The sequence below is a fragment of the Mangifera indica genome, chromosome 16, assembly GCF_011075055.1.
Source record: "Mangifera indica cultivar Alphonso chromosome 16, CATAS_Mindica_2.1, whole genome shotgun sequence".
NCBI classification, from domain to species: domain Eukaryota; kingdom Viridiplantae; phylum Streptophyta; class Magnoliopsida; order Sapindales; family Anacardiaceae; genus Mangifera; species Mangifera indica.
The window spans coordinates 815,910-836,916 of record NC_058152.1 but is presented as its reverse complement, the minus strand read 5'-3'; the positions used below and the strand labels follow the sequence as shown (position 1 = coordinate 836,916).

The 21,007-nt window shown below is 31.6% G+C and overlaps 3 protein-coding genes across 5 annotated transcripts; 2 read left to right on the top strand and 1 right to left on the bottom strand.

The window, feature by feature from the left end:
• Positions 1 to 7,825: 7,825 nt before the first annotated feature.
• Positions 7,826 to 12,798, top strand: LOC123199333 (aspartyl protease family protein 1-like). Its single transcript, XM_044614282.1, has 10 exons — positions 7,826 to 8,407; positions 8,975 to 9,113; positions 9,530 to 9,765; positions 10,104 to 10,328; positions 10,423 to 10,558; positions 10,651 to 10,727; positions 10,813 to 10,912; positions 10,985 to 11,042; positions 12,082 to 12,153; positions 12,251 to 12,798. The coding sequence occupies exons 1-10, from the start codon at positions 8,091 to 8,093 to the stop codon at positions 12,463 to 12,465; spliced, it is 1,575 nt and encodes a 524-aa protein (XP_044470217.1). The 5' UTR covers positions 7,826 to 8,090; the 3' UTR covers positions 12,466 to 12,798.
• An 822-nt stretch (positions 12,799 to 13,620) lies between these two features.
• Positions 13,621 to 15,837, bottom strand: LOC123199477 (methyltransferase-like protein 23). Of its 3 annotated transcripts, none has more exons than XM_044614500.1 (8): positions 15,538 to 15,837; positions 15,340 to 15,444; positions 15,173 to 15,259; positions 14,868 to 14,918; positions 14,666 to 14,759; positions 14,488 to 14,572; positions 14,040 to 14,193; positions 13,621 to 13,960 (listed from the first exon to the last, which is right to left on the bottom strand). In XM_044614500.1, the coding sequence occupies exons 1-8, from the start codon at positions 15,673 to 15,675 to the stop codon at positions 13,928 to 13,930; spliced, it is 747 nt and encodes a 248-aa protein (XP_044470435.1). In that variant the 5' UTR covers positions 15,676 to 15,837; the 3' UTR covers positions 13,621 to 13,927. The 3 variants fall into 3 exon arrangements, with proteins under 3 accessions (XP_044470435.1, XP_044470436.1, XP_044470437.1); XM_044614501.1 differs by having other exon boundaries at positions 13,621 to 13,954; XM_044614502.1 differs by having other exon boundaries at positions 15,355 to 15,444.
• Positions 15,838 to 16,081: 244 nt separating this feature from the next.
• LOC123199479 lies at positions 16,082 to 18,424 on the top strand. Its single transcript, XM_044614503.1, has 5 exons — positions 16,082 to 16,389; positions 16,999 to 17,117; positions 17,567 to 17,624; positions 17,752 to 17,829; positions 17,940 to 18,424. The coding sequence occupies exons 1-5, from the start codon at positions 16,200 to 16,202 to the stop codon at positions 18,131 to 18,133; spliced, it is 639 nt and encodes a 212-aa protein (XP_044470438.1). The 5' UTR covers positions 16,082 to 16,199; the 3' UTR covers positions 18,134 to 18,424.
• The last annotated feature ends 2,583 nt before the right edge of the window (positions 18,425 to 21,007 follow it).

The following is a 21,007-nucleotide window of genomic DNA, read 5'->3' as shown; positions in this document are numbered from 1 at the left end:
TAAGTCAATTATGAGTAGTTGCAAGATTATTGAGTAGCAAGTCACAAGACTGTCAACAGAAAGAAGACCAAAATTTTTCAGCCTTTTGAAAAAGCAGAAACGCTTCTTCTTGGAAATGAAATATACATAAATAAAAATCCTACACCAATTACAACTTTCAAAAGCTGCTCACAGCCCAGTCAAATAAAAAGCTTCCCCCCTGCCAAACGAACCAGACATAAGAAAAGCCCATTTGCAATTTCCACTAAGCTTTACCCTGACTAGGGGGGGTGGATTCAATCCACCCGGACCACTATTAGGCTCAGCTTAACCGGAGCTCACTTCATCAATAATTTTTCTTTTTTTTTTTTCTTTCTCCAATTTGTTTTTTAATAATTTAAATGAGTTAAGCTCGGGATGCTTATTTTAGATCTGAACCAAATGCGGTCAAGTCCACCCCTAACTCAGACCATTCATCGTTAGTGAAAAGCTTCTGAAATTTCATTTATGCCCTTCAGTTTTAACCTGAATTTAAGATCTTTTATGTTGCTAAAAGGGTATTAATGTAATTTCAATTATTTTAACACTTTCTGAACTCAAAGTGGAAAAAATTATCTCATACTATTTTCCTCCATACAAATGGGCTTTTTTAAAATAAAAATTAAAATATTTATAAAAAAAAAAAAGGGTTTGCTTGAATAAGCTTTCCTACAAATCCCGATGCAGAAAATGAATAATTTGGCAGCCAATTCTTCTTGAGGACCACAGACTCAGTGTACCTTTTTGATTCTTGTAGGAAGCTTTCATGAAATTGTCCTCACAGGGAAGATTAGGCATGAAATCATTAAAATACCCTATCAAATTGAGAATATGTTTTTTTTTTTTTTTTTTTAAGAAGAATTTATATAAAATTTAAAATTCTCAATAAAATTTATTGAAATTGAAATTTTTTTGAATATATAGTAAAATTTGTCGAGATAACTCTAGTTTCAGTTTAAATCTTAGGTAAATTCATATTTTTAATTACTTTTTATATTTTTTTAATTCCAATAATTTTTCCCACAAACTCTTCTTCATGTTTAAATATTGAACTCTTACTTAAAATTGGCCTCCCAAATGAAATGAACCCAACATGAAAAACAACAATTGGCTTGAGGGCCACCCAACAATAATGAATGGTTCTAATATTCAACTGGAAAGCTTTTATGAAATTGACCTTAACAGGAAGATTAGGCTACAAAATTATTGATACACACCACCAAAACTAGGCAAGCCAATATGTATCTTCAAGACCAAATAGATTTTCATCCCATTTTTAGCACATAAAACGAACACAAAGCTTGTACTTCAATTCATCGCTAAATTAATAATTTATTTATTTATCTACTAAAGTTTTTTTTTTTCTCGTAAATACTCTCCCATACAAATTTACCTCATATTTTTACATATCTCATCCATAATTATTAATATTTTGTAATATATAATATGTATTTTTTGATATAATATAATATAAATAAAAAATAATATATATTATAAAATATATAAAAATAATTGATATATTAAATATATTATATAATATGATACATATTATTAATATAAAACAATATACATTTTAAAAAAAATTATGTTATTGCAAAGGTATATTTGAGAGATTTTAAAATTTTAGAATATATTTATGAATTTTCAAAAATAAAATATGATAACTATAATTTTTTATTATTTTTATTTCAAAAAATTGTATTATATGACATTATATATAATAAATAATACAAAAATTAATTTTTTAATATATAATATAATATATAATTTAACTATTATATATTATACTTATTTATATTTGATTTGTCTCTCTTTGTTAAGTCTGATAAAAATGATCGGGTTCTACGTCATGCCCCATTCGTACGTAATTTTTCATGTGTCGTTTATTATTATTATTATTATTTTATTTCAGTTCAATTAAATTATAGAAGCCCAAAATTTGGGATATTAATTAAAATATACAGCACCATTCCCGCCTAAACCTTTTTCGACAACAATTATTGTGTTTTACCTTTTAAAGCAAACCGTTGTTTTCATTCCAAAAATACCCTTCGCCTAATTTCTCACTTTACCGTAACATTTTCCCGATTAATTGCTTTCCTTTCACGAAAAGCATTAAAATTAAACTACCTATAAAATTTATAAATTAAAAAAAAGATTAATATTTTATAAAATAATTGATTTTTATATATCAAAAATGTTATGTTTTTCTCTAAATTATCTGTAATGAATAAAATTTATAAATTAAAAAATAGATTAATATTTTAAAAAATAATTGATTCTGATATATCGAAAATGTTACATTTTTTTAAAATTATCTGTAATGAATAAAATTTATAAATTGAAAAACAATGCATATATCGAAAACGGTATGTTTTCCTTGAAACGGTGAGTTTTCTTCTCAAACAGGTTGCGCGAAGAGATCCGGGAATTTGGGAAGGGAATAGGTGCTTTAAGAGGTGCGCAAATTTGAGAAAGGGTGCGGAAATGGTGCAAAAATTTGGAAAGGGGTGCGGAAACCTTGTGGAAAGGGGTGTGGGTGCGGGAATCTGGAAAGGGGTGCAAAAATTTCTGAAAGGGTGCGGGAATTGTTGAAAGGGTACGACAACCGTGGCGGGTGCGTGGAAATTGTGGCAATTGCAAAAGGGTGTGACAGCTTTTGAAAGGGTTCGAAAATTGCTGAAAGGGTGTGGCAAGGGTGCAATTGCTTTTGAAAGGGTGCAACAACCATAGCGGGTGCGTGGAAATTGCGACAATTGCGAAAAGGTGCGACAGCTTCTGAAAGGGTGTGATAATTACTGAAAGGGTGCGACAGCTTCTGTGAGGGTGCGAAAAGAGTGTAACAGTTTCTGAAAGGGTAGGGGGTGCGAGAAGGGAATGGGTGCATTAAGAGATGCGGAAATTTGAAAAACGGTGCGAAAATTTGGAAAGGGGTGCGAATGCGAGTGCGCGCGTGCTGGCGCTACGTGCAGGTGCGGGAATTCGGTAAGGAGTGCAGGATTTTGGTAAGGGGTGAGGGACATTGGTAAAGGGTGATGGACATTGGTAAGGGGTGCGGGTGTGTGCACGCGCGCTGGTGCGGTGTGTGGGCGCGCACACGCCCATATGCACCAGCGCGTGCTTGCACCCGCACCTGCACCCCCATTATTATAATATAATATAATAATATAATATTATATATTAATGTAATATGTATTAATATATAATATATTAATATATATTATAATTTTCCCACACCCTTTCGCAATTTCCCTACACCCTTTCACGCACCCGTAATGCTTGTCGCGCTCGCGTTGGTGCCTGCGTGCGAGCGCCGCTTGTTGTTGCCTGCACACCCCTTTCACGCACCCTTTCGGTAATTGTCGCACACTTCCACGCACTCGGAATGCTTGTCGCACACTTTCACGCACCAGCACCTCTTCCCGCATCCTTTTCCAAATTCCCACACCCGCACCCCTTTACAAGATTTTCCCACCCTTTTTCAAATTTTCATAGCTTTTAATGCATCTATTCCCTTCCCACACCCCTTTCCAAATTCAGACAACCTGTTTGAGAAGAAAACACACCGTTTCAAGAAAAACCTATCGTTCTCGATGTATCAATTATTTTAGATATATAACAATCAATTATTTTATAAAAAATTAATTAGTTTTTTAATTTATAAATTTTATTCATGACAGATAATTTAATCTTAATGTTTTTCACAAAAGGTAGACAATTAATTGACAAAATGCTACGGTAAGATTGAGAAATTAAACGAAGGGTATTTTCGGATTAAAAAATATAATTTACTTAAAAAAATAAAATGTTAAATTTGTTACCGAAAAAAATTTAAACGGGAAAGTGGTTGCGTGTTTTAATTAATATCTCCCAAAATTTTTGTGCCATTGGGTGACAACTAAAAAGTAAAGTTAAACATTTACAATGGGAACGCCAATCTGGACTTCGAGACTTTGACTTCAGAAAATCATCAACAAAATTTGAAGGCCGTTTAACTTTCTTCGTTGAGATGATGGACAGGCAATTTCAAGTTCACACGCTTTCTGTGAAATAATGACACGTAACAAACAGTGTTAGTTTAAAACCATTTTAAATTTTAAAAAATATATTTATATATTCAGTCCAAACCCGTAAATATTAATATTTTTATATATTACTACATCGATTAATTAAAAATTATTTATAATATATATTAAATATATATTTAAAATAAAGATATATAATTTTATGAAATTTAAAAACAATTAGCCAATTTTTAATTTAACTTAGCTTATTTAATTTAAATTATAGGTTGAATTAAGGGTAACCTATATCTCGTCCAACCTTAGTTATATGGGTAATTTCTTTTATAAGAAAACTAATTCATATTAATTAGGAAATGATATCAATCGAATTTAAATAAAAATTAATTTGAATTTTTATTATCTAATAAATCATCAGAAAACTGTCCAAAAAAAATATATATTTACGAAGATAAAAAAGAAAAGGAATCACACGGAAAGATGAATATATCACAATTGCCAACCAAAAATTGTCATGTAAAATGGACTCGTTAACTATATTTGTTGATGACTGCGCTTTTAAATTTGCAGGCTCATTTGATTTTTCGTGCTTAAATCCAGCCTTAAATTAATGACATGGACAGTAGAACACGGAACATAAGGGCAAAATTGAGGTGATTTTGATCACCTTCCATTAAGGCATGTTGGATCTAATAAAAGTCATGGCTTCATTGATTATATTCTCTTCTATTCTATCAACAACTCCCACAAGTGTGAACTTTTAAGGTAGCTCTACCGTGCTCAGTGTCAATCCCGCTTGATGCTTGACACGTGTTTCGTTCATTTAATTGTCGATCTCGACAATTGAACCACTAACCAAAAGAAAACAATATTTTGGCAACTCAATTGAATCTGCTTTAATTCAATTTAGCTTTAGATTATACCTTATTTTAAGTTTGAATTTAAATTAAATTAATTTGATCATAAAATATATATTAATTTAGTTTGATTTAATACAAATAATTTAATTTAGTTTAAATTTAAATAAAAAAAGTTAATTAATTTTTTAAATTGAATCAAACTTAAATTAGAGAAAATTCAATTCAATATAATTTGAGTTTATGACTCCAATCCGTACATGAGATTTGTGACTTAAATTTGTCACTTATTAACAAAACGATTTTGTTTTATCTATGAATAAATAAAATAATATCATTTTATTTAGATTTCATTTAAATCAAACTTGAACAATTCTTAATTTTGAATTAATAAATTCAAATCATACTATTATTTATAATAATCTAACTTAGTCTATATTCACCCCTATTAGGCTTGGATATGATCCGAGTTGACTTGGTCTTAAAAGTTGATTCAGTTTGATTTAGTTTGACTCAAATTTATTTGATTAAAATTGGAACTGAACTCAAACTGAAAGATTTTGTTCATTTCTTAATTCGAGTTAAACTCAAGCCAAGAGGTATTCGATTCGAATTAATAGTTTAAATTTGTGACTTAATTCAATTTGAATCAGTTTAAATTCAATAGTTTGAATTTGTGACTTGATTCGATTCGAATTTGTGACTCGAATTAGAAATTTTGAATATTATTTAGATAAAATGATATTGTTTTATCAATGAATTATGAACTCGAGCCATAAATCCCAACCATACATTTGAACCATCAATTCGAATAATTAATTCTAATTAAACCGAGTTATGAATCTGAACAATTAATTTGAGCTATAAAATCAAACTAAACTCGAATCAAACCAAACTATAATATTTTTTATTTGAATTAAACTCAAATCGAATTTAATTTTAACTTAATAAACTTGAGTCAAATTGAGTTAAATTATTTTTTATTTAAATCAAAATTGAGTCAAAAAATATTTTAATTTAATTTGATCCGAACCCACCCTAATCCCTACCAATGGGCTATTTGCCCTTGGCACCAACACTATTTTGTGCTTTATCACGTTCACATCTAGGCTGTATTCCCTGTGCTTCCACCACTCAATGCACGTTGGAAATGCTTTTCTTCTTTATAAAATAATAATTTTAAAAAATAATTAATTTGAGTATATTCTTAAAAATGATTATTTAAATTGAAATATTATCGCTTTATGGATCATCAAATTATCAATACATGGTTGAAGGCCAATTTTTGTTTTTTTTTAAATATTTGCTATGAAACCCAATCTTCAGAATATATTCTTGAATAATAAGATGCTATATCTTTCTTCAAAGCGTCGTCGTATAATAATATAAATTAAATATTAATAAATAAAAACTTGCGATGATAATCAATGCTACGTGGACTTAAAAAATAAAAGAAGTTGAGAATTGATTATGCATTAACTTTATGATGCAATGAAGTAACTAAGATTTGACTTATGCATAAGCATTGTTTGGGATGAAATTTCTAATTTGTATTTGCAGTTTAGCCATAATATTTTTTTAATAATTATAAACAATTGACCAAAAAAATTGCTTGTTAGGGTTAAATTCAATCCAAGTTAGCTTAATTTGAATTCGAGATAAAACTTCAACTCAATGATTTAACTTGAGTTTAACCTATTTATCTATTTAATAATACTGTTTACTTATATAATAACGTTATTTACTTTTGATAATATTATGTATCAATTAAAAATGAATATTATATATTTAAGGCCAAATGACTATTTCCCATTTAAGGTATGTTGTTTTTCTAAGATTTCCCTCATTAACTTTGAAAATCCTATTTTTTCACCTATAAACGGTTAAAACTAATGGTTTCGAAGGTAAAATTGTTATTTTATCTGTATTATAAAAAATAAACTTAAATTTGATTTAATTTCTCCTCTAAACCTTAAAAACTAATAATTTCCCTCAACCCAAGTTTTAAAAAGCAACATTTCCCCCCCTAAGGTTTTCAATTTTTCATATTTAATTTTTCGGTGTCGTTTCTTCCTCTCCGATGACCTCCAAGCGATGTCTCTTCCTCTCCAACATGATCTCCTTCCGGCGGCTCTCCTGAGAGTGCTCATCGACGAAGACAAATCATCTTCGTCGAACCAAGACGAGGTTTTCGTCGATGTCCACTCCCAGGAGAGCCACTGGAAGAAAACCGTGCCGGAGAGGAAGAGTTGTCACCTGAAGGTCACCGAAGAGGAAGAAATGATACCAAAAAATTGAATCTGAAAATTGGAAACCCTAAGAGGGAAAATGTTATTTTTAAAAACTTAAGTTGGGGTGAAATATTAGTTTTTAGGATTTAGGAAAGGAAAATGATATAATTAACAGATTCAGTTAATTTTAACAGTTTATAGGTGGGTAAATGAAATTTTTAAAATTAACCGAGAAAAACTTGAGAAATATGCATACTTTAGATGGGAAATAGTCCTTTAGCCTATATTTAATATAAGGTTAAGCCAATTCTAAGTTCGGTTTGGTTAGAATGAATCCACCCTTATTATTTACGAATCGTGATTGTTGAAAAACTAAAAACATTATAGTTGAACCACATTTTATTATGTATGAAAATATTAACTTTCTAAATTATGGAGGCTTTTTTTTTGTCATATTATGGGATACAATTTTAAAAAATAAAATAAAAAAATTTTAATTACCACATTATTATTTTTAATAGATAGATCCTAATTACCTTATTATTCTAATTTTATATATGAATTTATATTTATAAAATTATTAATATAAATTAATGTATATTATATCGTATATACCATATTAGATTAATTTCTTACATCTACTTTTATATAAACGGGCATATAAATTTAACCAGAAAAACATTTAAATTGAAAAAAGAAATTCTGAAGGGCCCACCTCCTACCTCAATCTGTCACCGAGAGCGCCGCGCGGTCATCTCTTCACAGCGAGAGAAGAAATATAGAGATAATGACTTCGCTCCTTCAACTTATTTAGTTCTAGAACTTCTACTCAACTCTCCTCAGAAACGATCCAACTCGGAACTCTAACTTAAACTTAGGAGGTGAGTTGGGCTAGAACGCGTTAATTCACTTTAAATCAATCTTCGCATTTCATTTTCCTCCTCCTCCTCCTCTTCTGAGCCATGGCTGAGGAGGCTAACTGTTTCACCAGTCTTTACGCTTTGCTAATGTTACTGTGCTGCGCCACGTGTTCCTACGGGCTCGGTACTTTTGGCTTTAGCATCCATCACCGATTCTCGGATCCGGTTGAGAGAATTATGGCCGTTGATGACTTACCGGAGAAAGGAAGTTTCTCTTACTACTCTGCTCTGGCCCACCGTGACCGCCTGTTTCATGTTCGTGTTCGTGGCCGTGGCCGTGGACTTGTAACGGAAACTGATCAGACGCCGTTAACTTTTGAATATGGAAACGACACTTACCGACTCGATTTCCTTGGATTGTATGTTAATTTTTTTCTCTTTGGCCTCTCTGTTTTTTATATATTTTTTTAATCATTTATTTTATTTTTTTTCATATATGAACTGTGGGAATTGTAATTTTGATGGTTGTCGGAGAACTGTAGGGGTGATCTGTTGGCTCAAGTACTCAACTTATTTTAGGGAAATTGCTTGTTTCTTATATATAGGAAATTTATGAAGTCATTTTTAAAGAATTTTCAAAACTATATTTATAAATGGAAAGTATTTTTAGTAATTGAAAGAAAAAATAAAAAAAAAAAGGCTAAAGTTCATAAGTTTGAAGGAGAAACTGTGTTGTAATATAAACAAAAACATTTCATTGAAGACATTTTCTTTTTGTGGACTTTTTTTTCTGAGTAGGTAAAATTTTCAAACTGATATCTTGGTTTTTTCCCCCCCTCATTTAGTTTGAAGCTTATAAATTGACTGGATGGAAAATATATTCCTGTATTCTTGAAATTTTAATCTCTGTATTCTTGTTAACACTATAATTTTTCCATGGAGTAACTAATGAATTATATATGTATATATATTCCTTTGAAATTCAGTTTATATTATGCCAATGTTTCATTGGGTACACCAGCTTTGTCATACCTGGTGGCCCTAGACACCGGCAGTGATCTGTTCTGGTTGCCGTGTGATTGTGGCAGCTTTTGTATCAATGGCTTGAATTTGTCATCTGGGCAGGTATGCTATTTGATGCAGTATACTTTTTATGTTGTTGTTACTTATAAATTTGTTAGTCTTAGCTTGCTGGGTGGGTCTTATATTAGGAGGGTGACTTTTAAGTTTTAAGATTTCAGTTTGATTTAGGCAGTGGAATCACAACTGGGTATCATGGAACATTTCTGACCCATTTCTGTTAAAATTATTAATCTGAGACAAGTACTTTTTGAACTTGAGAAGCATCTGCGAAGTTTAGAATGTATCTTTAGTAGGAATCTTTTTTTGTATCTTTCAAACAACTTGGAAAAACTCTCTTTCGTCTTCTATTTTACTGTAAAACTCAAAACCGATTGATGAATTTGAGAGGTTGGAAAAATATTTAACTTTTGTTTATATACTTCTTTATTTCTACAGTCTAATGCATTTTTTTCATACAGGTAATAGAATTTAATATCTACAGCCCTAGTGCTTCATCAACAAGTTCAAAGGTTACTTGCAAGAGCTCCTTATGTGAAAACCACAGACTTTGCATTTCAGCTGCTGATAGTTGTCCTTATCAAGTTCGCTATATTTCGGAGGGCACTTCATCAACTGGGACCTTGGTTGAGGATGTACTGCACTTGATAACAAATGATAATAAACCCCAACCTGTTAATCCTCGTGTTACTTTTGGGTAGGCAAATTTCTTTATTTGTTACTTTGATGTGGTGAATTTCACCAAATTTATTTTTGAAATGTTCTACACGTTTTTGGTGCATAAAAATTCCACTGTTGAATTGCTGATGGTGAATACTAAATGGATCTTGTCATTCTGGTTATAAATTTATGATTCCAATGAGTGGAATCTTGATTTTGTTATACCTAAGATTATTGAAAGTAATGTTATAAACCTTAGGATGGTTTAAAATTTTCATCCAAACCTTGTTGATTTCATATACTACCATAGATTATAAATATAGTCCCACTATTATGTTACTTTTCATTAAATAAAGATTTACTACTCTATTGCAGCTGTGGTCGCATTCAGACTGGTTCATTTTTGAGAGGTGCAGCACCTAATGGTCTATTTGGGCTTGGTATAACCAAGCAATCGGTTCCTAGCATCTTAGCAAGTCAGGGGCTAATACCAAATTCCTTTTCCATGTGCTTTGCGACTGATGGTCTTGGGAGAATCAGCTTTGGAGACCAAGGCAGCTCAGGCCAAGGAGAAACACCATTTTCTCTGGGGCAATCACAGTAAGTGATCACTTTGATATCCCTTTCTCAGGTCCATTTGATCTAAAATTCAAGTGAGCTGTGCTAATCTTCTTGTACTGGAATTTCTTATCAGTCCAACATACAATGTTACCATCACTAAAATTATTGTTGGGGGTCTTACCGCTGATGTAGAGTTCAATGCAATTTTTGATTCTGGAACCTCTTTTACATACTTAAATGACCCAGCTTATACACAAATTTCTGAGAGTGTAAGTAGTTTAAATAACTGTTTTTAATTTTTTTATATAATGTTTCAGCTTACAATCTAATTACTTAATGATACGTTTTCCTTTTTTGGCAGTTCAATAATTTGACACAAGAAAAACGATTTCCAACTGAGAGCTTTGAGCTTCCTTTTGACTATTGTTATGTTTTGAGGTCAGTTCTGCACATAAAAGTCTACTTTGTATTAGCTTTTTCCTTTCCAAAATTGATCACTGACTTTCTTTCTACTTGCAAGCAGCTCAAATCAATCTAATATCAGTTATCCAGATGTGAATTTAACAATGAAAGGCGGTGACACATTTTTTGTCAATAAGCCAATAGTAATCGTTTCTGTCAAGGTAACACTTTTCCTGCAGCGATTTTGACTCTGGATTTCACACTTATGATGAAATTCATTGTTTTGTTTTCAGGATATCAATCTATATTGTCTTGCTGTTGTCAAAAGTGATGATGTGAGCATCATTGGACGTGAGTATTATTGTCCTCACTGATGTTTCTTGTTTTGACTGTTCTGTTGGTGGTTTGGCTTTTCCATGTCATTGGTTGAATTAGACTTAGTCAAGTTCATTCTCTTTTTGAAAGACTTGAGATGAATTCTTTATGCCTGTGAATTCTTCCAGGTAAACTTTCCTTTTTTTGTTTTTCTGGGTAAAGTTGGCTATTTCTTTATTTCTTTTTTTTGAAATAACAAATTTTGATCCTTTATCGAAAGCAGGAATCGGAAAAATGATAGGTAACTAGTTGAACAAATTGTAATAGCTTCATGATTTATTTTTACTATATATTTTCTATCTTTGTTTCTCTTCCACGTTTTTGAAGAGGAAGGGTGTTGCCTAAGGCATTTCTTTTGGTACATTGATTAGATTCATTATATCTTTTTCATCGCATAATTCCCTATGCATATTATAACAACAATGAAGGAATCTAGTTGTCTCTTAGTCTAAGTAGTAACTCTCTGAAAAAAAATGATTAAATGTGAGTTTAAATTTAAAAGGCCGCCAGGAGAAATTGTTTTCTATCTTGATTTATTGAAAACTATTACTGTGACTTGGTTTTGGAATTCATGGTTTTGAAAACTAGGACTGAATGCCCAGTTGGACCACTTTGATTGGGATCCGTAGGCCAATTCACTCTAATCGACTAGTCTTATAATTTTACCTATTGGACTGCTTTGAACCACGGTTCACTTGGGTTAAAAAAAGGAAAAAGGAGTTTTCTGCAAATCCTTTTTTGAACAATGGAATCCACTAGTTTTACCTTGGTTCAAGGTCATGTCGTGCCGACCACAAATTTAAGTTGTGAAATATTACAAATATTTATTTGTTCAAACAGTATTGTTTTCTTGGTTTAGCTATTGATTGAACTGATCCGATTGATAAAATACCTAGACCAGGTCAAGATCCAGTCCAGTAATTAATAGATTTTGTATATACTGATAGCAACAGTAATGTTCGCCTCTTTTTAGTAATTGTTTCTAATAGTTTAGTTTTTGTTTCATTTGATCCAGAAAACTTCATGACTGGCTATAAAGTAGTCTTCAATAGAGATAAGAATGTTTTGGGTTGGACACCATCCAACTGTGAGTATTTTCCTATCTCAACTTCACTTTTATGATTTACAATTTCTTTTATTTTAACACTTACACTGTAACTGGAAATGCGTATACATATTTTCAGGTTATGATGAAAGCAGCACAGGCATTTTGCCAGTTAGCCCAGCTACGAGCCCTGCAGTGCCACCAGCCATTGCAGTCAATCCAGAAGCCAGAACTGGGAACGATGGTAACTCTCCGATATCATCAGCACCGACCGCTGGAAGTCATTCACCTAAGTTACGCCCTTTTACTTTTGCCCTTGTGATGCTTCCTATTTCTGTTTTAGCCGCTTTCTGATCTTTCTTTCTTTGATCTGAGTTTAGTCGTTTCAACCAATTATCATATTGGTATTAGTGGTCATTTTTCCCTGGAGAAATGGCATGCCCTTGGAAGCATTATTGCTTCAGTTTTGTTGGCATTGGCGGCATGGATTAAAGATGGGATTGTATATATATACATATATAGGCGGTATGAACAGAGACCAGTAGGATAGATTCCCCATATACGACAGTTTATATGCTGATAATAATTTTTATTGTTAGTTATTATTGGTTTAAGAATTTGCACTAAATTTCCTGACAAGTTATGGACATTAGTCCTTGCAATAGCTGAGTGTTGTTTTGATTTGAATTTAGTTTCGTGCAATTCAGGTAAAACTCAAGCTCAAGCTTGCCCAGATGAAACGTTTTTAGCTCAAGTAGAAACTCTGTGATAGGAATAACTTATTTAAACTTGATAAATTTTAGTTAGATCTCATTAATTATATATTTATTAATTACTTTTATATTTAAAATTGAGTAATAAATTATATAAATTTATTCATACAATATGATATAATAACATATAATTAAATAATTTTAAAGTGAGAAAAAATAAACAATCATATTATTTAATAATAAAATTATATGTATCTATTTTGGGTATGTAAATATGTATATATTTATATGTATTATTATGTAATTGAATGATTTTGAATTAAAGATAAAATAATATTCAGTGATATGATGATATGTATAAGTGTGTGTATATATATATATATATATATCGAAAATAGGCACGTATAATGTTACTTGTTATCTAATTGTTAGATATTATATCAATTTATATAAATAAATTTATATAATTAAGTTAAATAATTTAGACTCTAAGAATTAGTAAAATTAGTGAAATATTAAAATTTTTAAGAAAAAAATTTAGATTTAAATATTTATAATGTTTAAAAAGTTTTAATTTATCTTATATAATAATTATGAATTTGATTATTATACTTTAAATTAATTTTTTTAATGAATAGATTCTTAATTTAAGAAAAAAACAAAAAGTTGTATAATTTAGTCCCGACCTTAGAGTGGGCAAACAGTTAAACTCAGCCGTACCCGGGCTAGGGATCTGACCCATCCAGTTAAAATACCCAATTAAAAACAGGTACACTACCATATTGACTGACAAGAGTAAATCAAATCCAAGACGAAGTTAATGTTTCATCAGTAAAGCAGAATAAATAATTCAAGAGACAACCAAACTTCAAGTATACACAGAATCTCCCATGCCTGCTGTGGACTAGCTAGGAAGTCATTTTCTGATCAATAACAAACTTGAACTGATATCTATCATATGTCTTTAAATTGTCTAGAAAAGGTTTCTGGAAGCCAATTTCCTCAGAAAGAAACTTTCACTTAAAAATCACATTCCTTGCCATTAATGAGGAGCAGCACAAGTCCATAAACATCAGTGATTATATTGATTTGGATTATATTTATCATCTCACCATGGAGGATGAAGTTTCCTGCAACTGTCAAAAGCAAGCATAAATCACAGATGCAGCATAAGGTCTAAGAAATGCTAAACCAAAGGCCTTGGTAAGCAGTTACCTCAGCTACTTCACCACTCAATACGATTTCTGCCAATTGAATGTTGCCACTTAGTCCTGAAGCTTTGTCTGGTGGCAAGATTGAAAAGCCATCAAGAAGTTTCACACACTTTAATCCCCATTTGATCATCAAGAACTCAATAAGATGATGACCACTGCACATTACTAGCAACAATAAGAATCAGGTAAAACGAGGCATGACCCCAAAAAGAACCCATCTTAAGCTGCAGTTCCTTACAATGGGAAAACTGTATCAAAACATAAGACACCAATAAAACTATGTGTATAAAAGGATGATATATCACCATGTGATCAGATGATTTTTAATTAAAAATAAAACAACATCTAATCACATTGTGACATCTCATTGTTGGTGCACAAATTTGTGTATATTATTTGTGTATATAGTGATACTCCCTGAGACAGATAGACAGACAAAATAAGAATACCTTCTATTATGATAAGTTGTTATGAAGACAGACCCTGGAGAATTTTGCAGCAGAAATGTCAAGGTGGCAAAGAGATCATCAAAGGCTTACCAACAGAAACAGAAAAAACATTTCAGTTCAAGCCAATTAAATATAAACGAATACAAATACATCAGGCTACCAAAGCAAACAATTTTACCACTTGTATCATAAAAAACATCAGCCCCAAGAATAATTTTAGGATGTAAATCGAAAACAGATGCATCCCAAACTCCCCATGTCAGTCCCATTACCTACAGCATAGAACTGAATCTCGTTAAAGAACTCATAATGGTATTTTGCTACAAATCAGCCCACTTTTTAAATATGCAAAACAAGGAAGATAATTTCTGATAGTTTACTTTACAGTTCAGTTTATTCAATTCACACACACGTTTCATATTCTCCGAAACCTGCAAAAACACACACACAGAAAAATCTTCTCATTGCAAGAACAAGTAAAAACACAATTCACAAATTAACTGTAACATGTCTATGAATTTTATCATAATAACACACTTAAAACAACAAGGTTCGAAAGAGTGTCTCTAATGCAAATTAGAAGCTTCTCCTTCAAAAATTTTCGAGGATCGACTAAAATTTGAATTTAAATTGACTTGGCCGAGAAGCAGCATAAGAATGAATAGTTAATATAAAAGACAGTTACCTCAGTTCTATCAGAATCATCAGTAAGCGTTACATCTGAACCCACTTTTGCCGCAACCAATCCAGGCAGTGAAGTCCCCGCACCAAGCTGGAAAACTCACAATCACGTAAGAAATCGACGGTAAGAACACAGAACGGGAGCTGAATAAGAAGAGGAATTGCAAAAACCTCGACTACGCTAACCCGGGAAAATCGAAATCTCTGTTGCCAAACATACTCCGCCAGGATGATGCTACAAGGCCACACGAATAGCCCATAATCCTCTTTCATATTCTGAGTCAGCATTATCAACAATTCGAAAAAACAACGTTATGATTTATATTTATACTTGTTTTCCTTTTTTCCGAGTTTTATTAGACAGAGTACCTCAATAACGGAGATGGAGAAGGAAGATTTTTCCGATTCATCGCTGAAAAAATGCCGAGATATCGTCTTCATACACTTATCGGACTTTTTGTCATCGTCTTCCTCCTGAGAATGATTACTTGCATCAGTCTCATTCATCCCGGCCACAGCACTGCCCTACTGGCGGAGGCGCCAAGCTAAATGACAACCGCCCAGTAAGCAGCGCGAAGACGGCGTCGTTCTAGGCAGATTCTATTTGATTTTTACATTAAAGATTTTTTTTCACTCAATCGACCAAACTTTCACTAATCATTTTACTTCCAAAATAAAGCAAAACAAATATCCTGATTTAAAAAATTGTATATAACCGGATAATTTTGGAAAGTGGGCCAGACCAGACAAACATGTTAAAACGGCGTCTCAACGTTTAATCCAGTAGACTACTAAAATGAACGGTCAAGATTACAAGATCCATTAAAAAAGGGAAGATCAACGCGCCATAATAGACAGTGGCCCACGGCAACAAAGGAAACATATCCGTTTGTAACCCCCGTCGCCCCTGTGATCATCATCATCCTTCAATTTCTTAATTTTGCTATTCTAGAATCAACACGAATCTTCTCCTTCTTCTTCTCCTTCTCCTTCTTCCTTCAGAGTTCACTTCGCTGGCCTGCTTCGATTCAATGGCTGTCGCTCACTACTTGGTTGCGGTTCCTTCCGCAACCTCTAAACACGCCAAAACTCCAATAATGCCTTTTTCAACTTCTTCTCCTTCTGTTCCTAAGTTTTCTCTATCTTTCTCTTCCTCTTCTCTTCGATCGAAGGCTCGAAGGCTCTATACCTTTCGTAGGTTTCGAAGAATCGTACCTAAAGGTAATTTCACTGGCTAATGAAAATTTCTTCTTGATCTTGCGTTTTTAGTTTGTAAGTTCTGAAATTTTATGTTGTATTGAGCAGTTAAGCCATCACGATTGAGAAAAATATTGATTATTGAAGGCTTCATAGTTTATTTAACTATAGTATATGACATGAAGGGAGAAAAACTTGTGCTGTTTGTGTTGTGAAGCTAATTATGCAACAAAAAGCAAGCATGTATTCGCCTTAAGCATTAAAAGATAGAGAGTGAAATGGATTATGGCACATTAGTTGTAGCTCTTCTGTTAGCAGTCGGGAGAAAGAAAGCATAACCGTGTTTTTTAACCTTGTTGAACTTGCGCTAGACCTTCTGAATGGCAATTAATTCCATGTCAAAGGTACTGTATTGGAAGAAATATCCATTGGGAGACTTAGTCATGACTTTGATAATTGAATTTTTATTGAATTTGTTTTTTATGGTAAGTCTTTTCGTTGAATTTGTTGCTTTCTTGTTTTATTTATTGTATTCTTTTTTTCTGTGCTTGGTTGTGTTATATTGATGGGTAAAGAATGCAAGGCTTATATTTGTGTATGATGACTTGGGTTTTTTGGTCTACTTGCTATCAGCTGAGGCTAAGTCTCCTGAACCTGAGGTCAGCTCAGATACAGATGCATTTACCCATTTTAAGCATCTGCTTCTGCCAATCACAGACCGGAATCCATATCTTTCTGAAGGAACAAAACAGGTGACTTTTCTTTTTGGACACCTAAATATTATGACATTTTATATAATTTCTTCAGAAAACGTTAGTATGTATTTGAGAGCCATATGACATCTGGGGATATTATATTGTATTTTCCATGAACATTTGTAGGAATTTGGAGTGCCTTGTTACATATTACATAATTTTGATATTGCAATCATTGATTTAAGTTTATTAGGAGTATCAATATGGTGTTTTCCTTGATTATCATACGATAGTGACACATTTAGTGTGCATATGAGTTTGCACTTGAATGAAATTATAGAATGTTGTTTCTCTTCCTATCTAAAGAGTAAAGCAAAGTTTTAGCTGACATGGTATTGACCATGGTTAGCCGGATGGCTTGCTAGCTTCTAGCTTTATGACTGAATAGTATCTTCTCTTACTTTGTTTACAATTATCTAATCCTTTGGTTGTAACTTTTCTAATAGGCTGCTGCAACTACTGCTACTTTAGCAAAGAAGTATGGGGCTGACATTACTGTTGTGGGTATGCAAACTGAACTCTCCTGATACCATTCTAGAATATGTTAGTGGTAGAACTAATCAGTAGAGACAAAGTTTTCTTGTACATAATGTGAGATTTCAAGGAAAATAAAACTTCATGTTCTTTGCAGTTATTGATGAAAAGCAGAGAGAATCACTGCCGGAGCATGAAAGCCAATTGTCTAGCATCCGTTGGCATCTCTCAGAAGGTTTGTATGTTTATATGGGATGAGCAAAGTGTATATTAAATACTAATTATCTACTTTCCAGAAATTCATCTTTTTATTTTCATTGATCAGTTTTCAATATAAAATTGTAGGTGGATTTCAGGAATTCAGATTATTAGAGAGACTTGGGGAAGGTAACAAGCCTACAGCTATAATTGGTGAGGTTGCAGATGACCTGAATTTGGATTTAGTGGTCTTAAGCATGGAAGCAATCCATTCCAAGCATGTGGATGCAAACCTACTGGTTGAATTTATTCCTTGCCCTGTCTTACTTCTGCCATTGTAAAATTTTTCATAGACCAAGCTATTAAAGAATTTTGTTGCAAAAGCCAGGTTTTTCTTGTTGGGCTTCTGTGATCATACAGCATTTTGGCTTGTTAATTTTGCTCGAGTCTGTCTGTCTTTATGTTTCTCTGGTCAGAGTTAATAAATCGGTACCAGGGTTATTTCATATTGATCCCTGTAGAGGGGCCAATCTGCTGTGTACAATCATGATTGATCTTGCTTTTGTTTGGAGGATACTTTTATGACACTTTTTGTGACATAAGCAGGGTTTAGTAGAACTTCTTGCCAGACACACTAGGGTTTCGCCACCATTTTTCTCATTTTATGTTTTCCTCAATAAAGTCGGTGGTCTATTGTAAAGAGCTTGCAAGAAGAGTTAGATTCGAATCAAATCGAACTCGAGTTTAGGATAGTTCAACTTTAGTACATCTTGAAAATATCTAACTCCAACCTAGATTTGAGCTCAACAAACTCCCTCAAAGCTAGTTTGAGTTCAAGTCGGTTTGAAGATAATAGAGTTTAAGTTCAGTTATAGTATTGAATCGAGGTCGAGGTAAGCTTGACTCAGTACTGTAGCCGAGCTAAAATTGATCGAAATTATACTGTTTTAATGCGCATTAATTAAAACGATATTGTTTTAGTTAATTTGAATGAAATTTTTTAGGTTCATGAGTCAAACGAGTTAAACACATCTAGACTCTAGGTTGATAATACAAATTTGTAAGTTCGAGTTTGAGCTTATTGAAATCGAGTTTATTTTATAATCATTCAAATCAAATTGGCAAACTCAGTTCGGTTTGAATATATTCCTACCCGAAGTTAAGACATGTTCTAAGTTATCTTAAATTTTCACTTCCTCCCAAGCTCAATTCACCAATTCTCGACTCAAATTCAGTTTGTTCGATTTGACCTACTCTTGTACAGATTGAATCCAGTCCTATTTGAAACTAGAAAGCACAAGTGGGCCGATCATGGAGAACACATGAATAGAAAGGGGCCATGAAAGTTACAAAACATACAACTACAGAGAAAAATTAAGCATCAAAAAAATGTGAAGGCCATTACTTCTTCAGCGTGTTTTCCAACTTAAACCTAACCGGACCTGTAAAGGAACTTTTCATTTTCAAGCACCAGTGTACCACGTTGTCCTCTGTTACTTGGACATGCTCATAAGATTTGAAGAACATCAAATTCACAAAAAATGTGTTAAAAGGGAAGAGATTGATAAGATTTTCCTTCTAATTCTTTAATTTTCTCTCTTGAGATGATTAGCAGGAATGTCGCTATTGGATTGCTCTTACTGTTGTTTTATCTTTTTCGCACAACCTCTAATTCCTTGCAGGATTTTACCATGCATAAAATGCTGGAAAAACGGGTATTATCCATAAGAAAAAAAAATCATTTTTATTGATATATTATTTTTTAATATTATTAATGATATAAATAAAATTATATTTTATTAACTTATTTATACAAACTGATATAATAATATATAATTAAATAATTCATTAATATCACAATAAAATTATGTGTATCAATTTTGAATATACAAATGAATACATACTTATATGTGTTACAATGTGATTGGATGATCTTGAATTAAGGATAAAATAATATCCAATCGCATAATGACATGCATAAATGTGTATTTATTTGTGTACCCAAGTGGATATGCATAGTATTGCTTCAAAATATTATACTTTAGCTGAACCACTAGCTTGTTAGGTTACCAAGTTGAGCAATAAGCTTAACTTGCGAGTGGCTCGCAATAGACTCAACTCGTTTGCAATCCTAATACAAACGATAGATACTAAACAAACATATGCGTCATCATATTATTTGATAATATAATTATTTACTTTATCTTTAATTTAAAATTATTCAATCGTATGATGAAATATTAATTTATTTATATCTATTAAATTGTTTATACATGAAAAATAATGGTATGTGTATATACTTTTAATATATAATTTGAAAACACAGATGATGTGTTAGTCATTATATGATTGGGTATTATTTTATCTTTAATTCAAAAAAATCTAATTATATAATAACATATCATCTGTGTATTTGAATTATGTATCAAATATATGTATTATTGACACGTTAAACATTATTTTATAAATTAATTATGAACGAAAACTTTTAAAAATCCAAAATTCATGAATGACTATTAACGAGCTTCATCAATAAATATATCTACAAAATTTATAACCCTTATCCATTAAAGCAATAATTATTGTAAATTAATTGATTTTTAAATATAAATAAAATTTGCCTAATTGGGTAAACATTATTGATATATAGTATTGTTATTCAACTTTGACCATATTGTCATCTTTAAATGTTAAAAGTATTGTTATTAACATTATACGATACATAATATATTAAAAAACAATATGTATTCAAAGATTTTTTAAAATTTCGAAAGTGTGTGATATTATTATTAAAAAAGACGTAATTTAGTGTATAATACACTATATATGAAATAAAAAATTAATTTTTATATACAATATAATATACACGATTTGTAAATTTTCTCAACTCACAATATTATAAGTTTTTACATATGAGGGGCTGATCTAACTATTGATTAACTATTGTTGAACTTTGTTATTTCAGAAATTTTGGGGGACTCTTTAATGACATGAAAACTCAGTGGGTCAAATAAATTTATTTCGATAGTATTTATTGTTTTTAGAAACAATCAAAATATTCCTATTTAAAGTAAAAAAAAAAAATAAATATCCCACTAAATTGACAAAATTTAAGCAATAAAAAATAGAGTAATATTATGTGTATTTATTTTGGGTACATAAATATATACACTCATATGTGTCATCATATGATTAATTATTGTTTTATTTTTAAT

What these genes read in the sequence shown, in the direction of transcription:
- LOC123199333 (XM_044614282.1), top strand. Translation starts at nt 8,091, where the DNA reads ATGGCTGAGGAGGCTAACTGTTTCACCAGTCTTTACGCTTTGCTAATG. An exon ending in AATCCTCGTGTTACTTTTGG is followed by an intron (nt 9,766 to 10,103) that starts GTAGGCAAATTT and finishes ACTCTATTGCAG; the next exon opens with CTGTGGTCGCATTCAGACTG. An exon ending in TAGTAATCGTTTCTGTCAAG is followed by an intron (nt 10,913 to 10,984) that starts GTAACACTTTTC and finishes TTTTGTTTTCAG; the next exon opens with GATATCAATCTATATTGTCT.
- LOC123199477 (XM_044614500.1), bottom strand. Translation starts at nt 15,675, where the DNA reads ATGAATGAGACTGATGCAAGTAATCATTCTCAGGAGGAAGACGATGAC. An exon ending in TGTTTTTTATGATACAAGTG is followed by an intron (nt 14,573 to 14,665) that starts GTAAAATTGTTT and finishes TCTGTTGGTAAG; the next exon opens with CCTTTGATGATCTCTTTGCC. An exon ending in ACAACTTATCATAATAGAAG is followed by an intron (nt 14,194 to 14,487) that starts GTATTCTTATTT and finishes AGTAATGTGCAG; the next exon opens with TGGTCATCATCTTATTGAGT.
- LOC123199479 (XM_044614503.1), top strand. Translation starts at nt 16,200, where the DNA reads ATGGCTGTCGCTCACTACTTGGTTGCGGTTCCTTCCGCAACCTCTAAA. An exon ending in GGCTGACATTACTGTTGTGG is followed by an intron (nt 17,625 to 17,751) that starts GTATGCAAACTG and finishes TGTTCTTTGCAG; the next exon opens with TTATTGATGAAAAGCAGAGA. An exon ending in CCGTTGGCATCTCTCAGAAG is followed by an intron (nt 17,830 to 17,939) that starts GTTTGTATGTTT and finishes ATAAAATTGTAG; the next exon opens with GTGGATTTCAGGAATTCAGA.